The sequence below is a fragment of the Rhipicephalus microplus genome, chromosome 5, assembly GCF_043290135.1.
Source record: "Rhipicephalus microplus isolate Deutch F79 chromosome 5, USDA_Rmic, whole genome shotgun sequence".
Taxonomy (NCBI): domain Eukaryota; kingdom Metazoa; phylum Arthropoda; class Arachnida; order Ixodida; family Ixodidae; genus Rhipicephalus; species Rhipicephalus microplus.
The window spans coordinates 30,262,690-30,272,402 of record NC_134704.1 but is presented as its reverse complement, the minus strand read 5'-3'; the positions used below and the strand labels follow the sequence as shown (position 1 = coordinate 30,272,402).

Genomic DNA, 9,713 nt, shown 5'->3' with positions numbered 1-9,713 from the left:
GTATGAGTGAGATGCTTTAAATCACATCTAAAAGAAAGATATTAAAGGCCGAGTGGCAAACGTTCCTTTTTAGCATCTCTTCCGGAAAATTAACTATAAATTAACTCTCATTTTTTGAGGTTCATGTGTGGCGATAGTAATTGCTGAGGTTTTACGTATTTCAGACGATGACTCGAGTTTCTTTAACGTTTATCTAAATATAAGTACACTGGTGTTATTCGAATTGCACCCAATGAAAAGTGGCCAATGTGCTGGGATTGAAACCCTAGAGCATAGCAATGCGACTGCTCAAGTGCTAAGCAAGCACGTCAAATGAAACACATGTCTGACTGATGCGGGATTCATGCTATGCATGTACAGTTATATAATCACGTATCACATGTTCGTGCTTGCTTTGGGAGAGAACCCTTGAATAGGGTAGCCCAAAATAAATATTTAAGTGACAGTGCGTAGTGTGCATTAAAAAATAAAGTTAACGCCTGTTACTTAGTTAGTCATGACGGTTTGGTGATTTAGCACAACTATTATAATAATTTGGACAGAACATATCGAAAATTAAAACAGATAAATCATACAAGCACAACGCAAACCATCATTAAACGCACGCCCTTTAATTGCAGTGTCCAAAAGTCTAACCACCCAAAAATAGTGTCCCAGCCACGTAGCCAGGAATATTTTTCTGGGGTGGAGATGGAGCCGGGGAGTACTTTCTGAACGCCTTGACTGTTTTATAGAACATCCGTTTTCATTATTTATTTTTCGGAAAACCATCCACTTCTGCACAATATCGGCAAATTAAGGCGGGAGGGGGCAGGCACTCTACCTGGCTATGTGCTTGTTGTGGGCAGTTCATGGCAAGTACCCACAAGAACAGAATGACTGAATCTACAGTTATTATTTTGAAAATTAAATATAGATTAATAAAAATTAAGCACATTGACTAATTTCTGAGTGTCGGCCAATTATAAAGTCAAACCAAACCAATGCGTGGTCAAACATTACAAAATGAGTAGGCGAAAAACCACTAATTCTCTTTTGCGATCTTTTGTTTGTTTCTCTTTGAGTGAACATCTGTTTGCTACACTGATTTCAGCCACGTTTCTTTCGTTCTTTTTACTTTTTTAAGTTACGCAGCGTTTATTATTCTTTATTCAGTGTTCTTTCTCCACTTTTTTGAGATCACTCATTTCTCTTTATAATCGGCAGTGTGGCCAAACCCACTAGGTGGTATGAGCCAGCTTCCATATGCACCAGTATACTGTCATTAGTCAATTACTTATCCGAAATTTACCTTGTTGTAAAGCTCTAATGGTGCGATAACCCCCGTAGGAAAGCCTTGATTTACGTGATACCCTGATCGTAAATAGTTTTGTCAAGTTCGTTTGGTCACAACTTTTTTTATATTTCTCTTTTCTTTCTACTGAAATCTTTCAGTCCCCTTCCCCGTCCTTATACAGAGTAGCATACCAGCGATATATAGACGCCGGCAAAAATCTCTTTTCCCGAAGAAGAGTTTTTCTCTCTCTCTCTCAAAATAAAATTCATCCGCCTGGTGGCGTGCACTATATGGATGAAAGAAGTGGAAAGAATGGCGGTAGCAGTATAGTAGGCGTAGTGGTGCTTTGTAGGAGTCGTGGTAGGAGTGGCACATATCCGTAGTGGGATTTACCCAGTTCCTGTGGGTAAATACCATCACGATCTACGACGGTCAGTGGGCGTGAAAGAACAGCGTCGTTGTTGAAAAACCATAATCAAGCCAACTTTGTTGTGAAGTCATTTCAAGATGTCTTTTCGTGTTCTTGTTATTCCTCATCAAAATAATCTTTTGTTTTCTTCTCTATTTGGTTTGTACTATTTACGTATTTCCGGTCGCAATTTCATAACTTCCTTCTCCTCTTCTGCAGCGCAGCTCGCGCGGAAAGCGAGAAAGAAAATGTTTGGGTGTTGTTTTTTGTAGTTTCGCATCCGCTTCCTAGCCGGGTCGTCGAAAGCGGAGCCATGACCAAGGAGGAGTCTTACGGCTACGGTAACGGCAAGTGTCGCACTTCTGTGTAGCGCCGCTCTCTCCCCTAGAGTACCGTCACCCAGGCCTGCGGATCTGTAGTGGTGGCCCGCCGCAGAGGATCGCGTGCATCGCGAGCCGCCAACTGGATCGGGGGCCCGAAACCAGTCCGTGTTTGAGCTCGGGTCCCTCGTCGAGCCGTCAGAGCTGCGATCATGCAGGGCTTCGCGGCCAAAGTTCGTCGGAGCAGCTCTTCGCTCATGGAGGACGCGCAGCGAATGATGTTCGGATCGAGTCAGTACAGAACGCGAGTCTCATTTTCGACGCGAGTGTAGACGGTTATATTTCGCACGCGTGGCGACGATTTGGGCGAGTTTCGTTTGGCTGGCTCGGCCGTTTCTTCGTTTGAAGCGCTGCTTGCTAAACCGTTATCTGTATGGCACTTCGGAGACAAACGGAGGATACAGAACCCGTGTTACCGATAACGTTATCTGCTTTCTCGTTGTGTTTTGTAGCAATGGACACGTTCTTTAAGACGGTATGCGCGTATGGTTACGACCGTGATTATTCACTGTACTGTGAAGCAACCACTGTGAAACGGCATCAATGTAAAACCGCATTTACTTGCGAATGAGAATAGCACAATTTTACTAATGCTATCGCCTTGTCGGGATTGAGCTACCTCTTTCCCAGTTATGAAATTGCAGTTCACGGGATGATACGTTCTGTGGGACGCCGTGGCTGACCCGCGATATACAAGAAGAGTGTGCAATTTAGGTATTCACGCAATTATCGTTCCCACTTACCTTTGATACTAATCTATGGAGAACCTAGCTTCCATTCCTCCCATTTTCGCTTCAAGTATAGCGCAGAGACGCAGTCGAAATTTGACACGAAGTGCATTGCTGCTAGAGTGCATTGTACAGATTACAATGTCACATCGCAAAAAGAAAGAGAACGAAAGTGAGACTGGAGTGGGACACGGCATGTGCGCGCGCTAACAAGGTGTTAAAGATGTTACTTAATTGATTATTTCGAAACACTTCTACGTTCATGTTCAATGCCTATTTTTTGCCGGCTCCGTGCACCAACCCTCATCTCACAAATTTCTTTGCACAATACCCTAAATCTGGCTTAACAAATACATAAATCTCTAAAACGCTAATGATTTCACGAATTTTGTTGTAGAGTTAATCTCTCGTTTGCAACGGATCCATTGAACATATGTCAAGCACTCTTTGATGTAAGTGCGATTTATTCCTCCTTTCGATAAATGTTCAGATTATCCGACATAGATAGTAATGAAATATTTATAAAGGATTGTAATCTTTTGTAATCATCTTAAAATTATTACAATATCTTGTGTGCGCTTGCTATCGCGAACATTGCTACAATTGCTAGTTCTTTTACATTCCAGCCATTGATGGAAGACCGTAAGTACACGTATAATGACTTTTTCAGGTCAAACGTTAGGATAACTTCTACTACGGCTATGCCAAAACTCATTCAGCAGCTAATATTACTTGTATCAAATAAAAAAAACAGCAGCAAAGGTTGGGTTTATGTATTCAAAAAAATATCAACGCTCTTACATGAATCGCTTAACTAAGTGAAACAATCCGCAAGAATAACTTACTTCGACACCGATTTTCACAGAAACAAAACAATGTAAGCATAATAAAAAAATCATTCCTTCAGCAGCATGATAATTCTTTTCAGACAACGAGATGGACATGTCCGTGAATTGCAATAGTGAAATTCATGGTACACTGATTAGTATGAAATAGCGACCCTCTACATTTTATTATTAAGCGTCACACACTTGTATTAAGCGCTATAACGCTCTTGCACCAATATGCTTCCCTGTTTAAATGTTCCATTGTCGCTGGCACTGCGCCACTGAAATTCCCGATAATATAATTTAGGGAACACAGTTCGCTGTGTTAATAGGCATTGTGGTTAAAGCGTAATACGCTGAACTCGGTGTCGAAATCGGTCGTTACAACTTCACTCCTCCGCAGGGCCCCGTTCACGCGTTTGCTCACGTGGGAGAGCATGGTCGTGGTGTTGTGTGCCCTGGTGCTGTCTATTGTGTTCGGGTTCTTCATTCACCAGAGTTTCCACTCCAGGATGTCAAGTACGCCAAATACTCGCGCTTTCTTTCTTTCTTTCTTTCTTTCTTTCTTTCTTTCTTTCTTTCTTTCTTTCTTTCTTTCTTTCTTTCTTTCTTTCTTTCTTTCTTTCTCTCTTTCTGTTTTCTTTTTTTCTTTCTTTCTTTCTTTCTTTCATTATTTAATTAATTCATACATTCATTCATTCGCGGTAACGGAGCAAGAAGCTGTAAAACACATGCCGCAGGGACATGAATCGCAAATAAGTTCTGTGTGTGTTTGGTATTCTATTGAATGCTCTATACGTATTCCTACGATATTTACTGAAGCAAACTGCCATGTGTGCGATTGTTCCGACACAACGGAAATGATCGGCAGTAAACGTACTTTCCTGCAGTCATCGTGCTTGTGGGTTCAAACGCACTTGTGGCTTTTTGTTTATTGTTGTGTTCTGCCTTTTGTACGAGATGAAATGTTGACCTATTGTTGGTCGATTTTGAGTGGTGAGCCATAAAGGACCATTATGGTGTAGTGAGACTGCTGAAAATTTTTTTGACAACGTTTGTCTTGCGACAAGGCAGCTGCGGGCAACACGGGGCCCAAAGAACCAAAATTAGACAAACCCGTGCACTACCCATCATTACCTTGCTGGCTGAAGTGTTACGCTGTGTTGCAGTTTCCATAGACATTAGCGCCAGACTTCCCTATAGCGGGCTGTTAAGAAACTACAGAGTGTTCTAGCACTTCTGACAGTTAGTCCGTCATTGTGGATCTGTGGCTAAGGTACTCAGCTGCTGACCTGAAGGTCGCTGGTTCGATCCCGGCTGCGGCATTTTGATGAAAGCGAAATGGTTGGGGTCTCTGTGCTGTGCGATGCCAGTACACGGCAAACAACAACAGAAGGTAGGAATTTCCCGAGCCCTCCACTACGGCGTCTCTCATAATCATATGGTGGTTTTGAGACGTTAAACCACACACATCAATCAATTAATCAATCAGGTTACTAGAAACGTTTCCAGGTGTGGCCATGCTCGTTTGTTTGTTGGTAATGAAGCTGGATTACCAATATTTAGCACTATGTTAAAATCGCGCGTGTCAGTCACTGAGCTACGTCCACTTGAAGTTAGGAATGTGGATATAATATGTGTACTATCGCAGTCATTTGCAAAATTAAGGAAGTTACCCACTTCATACGCGTGCAAGTACGTAACGCACCGCGCAACACGCAGCAAAACCAACCATCACTCGCAACGCATTGCGATGGTCAGAATTTCTTTTACGACCGACTGGGCATCCCTATTTGAGCTCCGACAGTACTAAGCGTTACTCGGAGTTGAGCGAGCCGTTTTCAAGCAAACGTGCACAACCCTTGCACATGCAAGGTTTGGATGTTCACGAAGCTATCGCAATCATTACAGACGGACTCATGGTTGCCTACGACTCGCACGACGACGCCCACGACAACGTGCAGCGAAATAAATGTAAGCAACATTCGCGCTATTTTCATTCGTTTCTGGGTACTTCTATAGGTAGCGTTACTTGATACAGATATGAAACATCCGGGCAGCCTCTCTATACCTAACGTAAGCGGCAACCGTAAGCCATGGCTTACGATTTCACATTACGATAGCCATTGAAGTTGCAGCTTCAATGACTATAAAATGGTTTGATGATCTCCGATAAGTTGGTTTATTCTTGATACTCAGTCGCCTTATGCGACTTCATTAACTCTGCGAGAAGTGTTCTGGAAGGATGCAGCGAATATACTAAAAAGCAGAAAGATAGCAACAGCCAGATAAAAATGTGGGGGCGATGTCAAAAACACTACCACACACGATTCTCATATTTCTCATCCTCCTTTCTCTGTGTGCAGTGTTGTCTCTCTGCGCTTTCACGTCAGCCAGCGTTACTTACTGCTCTTACTATGCCGAAATCAAGTACTCACGAGGGAATATGGTAATTGTCAAATAAATACGAATGGTGTGTCGACATCCTTTTGATAACACATAGTGCACGATTACACTGCAGGTGCATCGCTAATCGTTTTTTTTTTACGAGAGCACACGTAGTTCAGAACTAGTGTATATTCACTGTATAAACTGTAGGTTCCCGTCTTGGCAGCGAATAGCGTAAGGTGAACTCGCATTGTATGCGCACCGATGGGCCCAAACGCGCGCTTATTATAGAGTAACATAGCTATGTTATTCTAGGCGCTTATGATGAAACTCGATAGTCAATGCCTCGGGAATGGGTTTAGGATTAATAACGTTGCCTATCTTTCACGCGCTCTACGCATGCTTTTAAAGCACGTGCTGACGTTTGCATCACTTCCTCGATGGCGAAGAAAAGACACTGGCCTATTAAAATTCGACTTCGTTGATCCAGTTTACTATACACTCTAAAAAAATATCGAGTAAAAAGGGTGTATTTATGTCCCACAACAATAATCGTCATCAGGCTTGCGTGCGCTTCCTTTCTTGAAAACTCGGCGCTGGCCACTTTCCTATCGAGAATGCAATGTAACCCTGATAATGGGCATGTCGATCGTGACCGGAATGTACCAGGCACGGGGCGATAGCGCAAGGATGGAACGCAATATAGATGACGATTATTGTTGTGGGACAAAAAGACACCCTTTTTACTCGCTCTTTTTTTAGAGTGTAGGCGTCAATTTACTCTCGCGGTGCGGCCATATAAAGAACTTAGATCGGTACAAATACTGAAGTAACGCCCACAAAAGTAATTCTTAACAAAAAAGCCTCACATAAGTAATAAAGCCGAAATTATTCGAGCTAAGTTTTAAAAGCGTATGTATATTCACCTCTGATCTTTCAACACGGCTTATGTTTACATTGTTTATTGTATTTTGTTCCGACTGTCGATCTACTTTACTTCATCACTGTTTTTCTGTAAGTGCTCAGGTTGTTCTTGATCATTGGTCGCTTGACTTGCTGATCAAACGCTCCCGGTGGGTTGTACGAAGATGTACATGCGTATTGTTTTATGAAATTGCTATGCGACTCCTCCCTTTTCCCTATCTAAGACCACCATGTTTGTGCCCTTTATGGGCGCATTTAATTGATTAGTTGAGTCACGAAGTCATAGTTCTGGCACAAAATCCGATCTTACTAGTTTGTTTTTTTTCTTTCTATAATGTCCGCCTCGGCGGGAGAGGTGTTATGGGGCTCGGCCGCCGACTTGGAGGTTGCGGGTTCGATTCGGGCTGTTGCAGTCTCATTTCCATGGGCACGAAATGGCAGAGGCCCGTCTACTGTACGATGTCGGTTCACGTTAAACGAACACCATATGGTCAGAACTTCCCAAGCCCCACGGCATCGATCATAATCATATCGTGGTTTTGAGATGTAGAACACCACACATTATTGTTAAATTGATCCTATAATGATGTTTTTTTTTTCAATTTGTGCAAAAAGTAGTCGATAACGACGAATGAGCGAAAGTGTAAATACTTTTTCTTTCATCTTTCTTTAAAATAGGGCCACACAGGGAAGTAGACTCCGTGGACATGCAAGGAGGTGTAAAGATTCGACGCTTAGGTAAGTATTAAAACTCAACACCACCCACCCTGTTAAAAAGAAGGGGGTGGGGAGCTTAGCTATCAGTCTTCGTTTTCAAATACAGTAGGAGACGCTCCACTTCAATCTTGTGGATTAGTGAAAAGAGGCCGTGAGCAGGGTAGCGCCTTTTTCAACGCGCACAACTCCTGGCAAGATGGTAAATCAGTCTCAGTGTGCAAGAGCAGGTAAAAGTAAAAAAAAATATGCGCGTTTTTAACATTTGTATGAAAGACCTTTTTGTCGGGCTTCAAATTATTTTGCCTTTGCTTCGTTTTTTTGTTCTTGTACAGAGAGAAAAATTAAATAAAGAATGAATAAACGAGTTCGACATGTGAGTGAATAACCTTGCTAGCAGCGAAACCTATCTAGTAATTTCGAAATGACTAGCGACGGTAGGACATGAAATTGCACTGAACCCGATGCTTTTACGTCAGGCTTGTCTGCACATTTCCACTGGTGAATGTTCGCTTCAGTGAAATTCCTTTTTCGAGAATCGCTAGTCGCTTCGAGAGTCCATCTTCTTCTATAGGCGTGTAGATATCGATCTACACGCCTATAGTACAGCATCTGTGCAGTTGTACTTTACCTTGCTGTGAGTTGTTTCATAAATTACGTGCAATCTTATTTTTTCAGTTTCACATGCTGTTCTTTCAGTGCTGATAACTAATTAGCATTTAATATCAAATACTATCTCTCCGCTTGTCTTTGTCTATTTAGAAGCTCCGACAATCAAGCCCAGGATATCGGACGCTCGTGAGTGCAGTCACTTTCATAACGTTCTCCTGTCTTCACCGACATGCAAGGGGAGCGCACAGCCCCGCCGTGGTGGTCTAGTGGCTAAGGGCCGTTTCATGCACTTGCCGCACAGCCGCAACACACGGGCCAGCACACCTGCCGCATCCAAGCGGAGGATGAAAAAGTGTCGCCAATTGGCTTATTTGTCCCCCGCTTGCGTGCGGCAGGGGTTCCGGCACGTGCGTTGCGGCTGTGCGGGTAGCGCGTGTAAAGGCCCTAAGGTACTCGGCTGCTGACCCGCAGGTCGCGGGATCGAATCCCGGCTGCGGCGGCTGCATTTCCGATGGAGGCGGAAATGTTGCAGGCCCGCGTGCTCAGATTTGGGCGCACGTTAAAGAACCCCAGGTGGTCGAAATTTCCGAAGCCCTCCACTACGGCGTCTCTCATAATTATATAAAGGCTTTGGGACGTCAAACCCCACATATCAATCAATCATTCAATCAATCAGGGGAGTGCACATTCGGCCACTCTCTCTTAACGCCCTCCTTCACGCGTGCTGCATAGATGACCTCCGTGTAAAGCCCGATTGCATTCTCTTGCATTTTATACGTGTTGCCAATGCATGCTTTCCTCCATACAACTTTGTCTAAACAGATAGCCTGGTAATGACAGCCCTTTTGATTTAAAAATAACTATAGGGTAAGTTACAGCGTGGTTTAGAATCCAATTAGAGCATTAATTTGAAGGGAAGCCAACTTTTACGACCTTTGCAAGTGGCCCATTAAACACGGATAATGCTCATGTACCTCAATAAACGGGACATGTTATTTTGTATACAGGGCAGTTTCTTTTATGTTTCAACAAGCTGACAGGAATCCTTCAAGATTATACGTAGACTTTTTTCTATTGATTCCATGGAAAGTTTCAACAGCGTTAAGCAATACGCAAGAAATTGAAAGCTTTCTTCAGAGTACCATCCAGGCAGCCCGCTTCACCTAAGAAAAAATTGGGGGAACCTTACGCTTCGCCTTTAGAAGTTGAACGCGATAGCGAAATCCAGCCCCTAGTGCACCCTTCAACCGATAAGTACATACTTATTCATATATTTTGTTACATACACACGCACGCACACAAACACTCACACAGTAGATTTGACCATGCAGCTCGCGCTATTATCGCCAAATGGGCTCGTTTACGTCGTGACACCAGTCGAACAAAATGCGTTAAAGGGGCCCTGAAACGCTTTTTCAAGTAACCGTGGAATTAATTCACTTGAAGAACTTATTG

General features: G+C 43.1%; 1 protein-coding gene across 3 annotated transcripts in view; it reads left to right on the top strand.

The window, feature by feature from the left end:
* Positions 1-1,934: 1,934 nt before the first annotated feature.
* Positions 1,935-9,713, top strand: part of LOC142817706 (uncharacterized) — a 53,893-nt gene continuing 46,114 nt past the window's right edge. The window contains exons 1-6 of one of the 3 annotated variants that reach the window (XM_075895113.1): positions 1,935-2,032; positions 3,420-3,435; positions 4,024-4,139; positions 5,532-5,594; positions 7,611-7,670; positions 8,409-8,444. In XM_075895113.1, coding sequence (XP_075751228.1) covers positions 1,999-2,032; positions 3,420-3,435; positions 4,024-4,139; positions 5,532-5,594; positions 7,611-7,670; positions 8,409-8,444 — 325 coding nt within the window. In that variant the 5' untranslated portion in view covers positions 1,935-1,998. Of the gene's footprint in view, positions 2,033-2,117; positions 2,297-3,419; positions 3,436-4,023; positions 4,140-5,531; positions 5,595-7,610; positions 7,671-8,408; positions 8,445-9,713 lie in introns of those variants that run through there. The other 2 variants (XM_075895114.1, XM_075895112.1) reach the window with 2 other exon arrangements.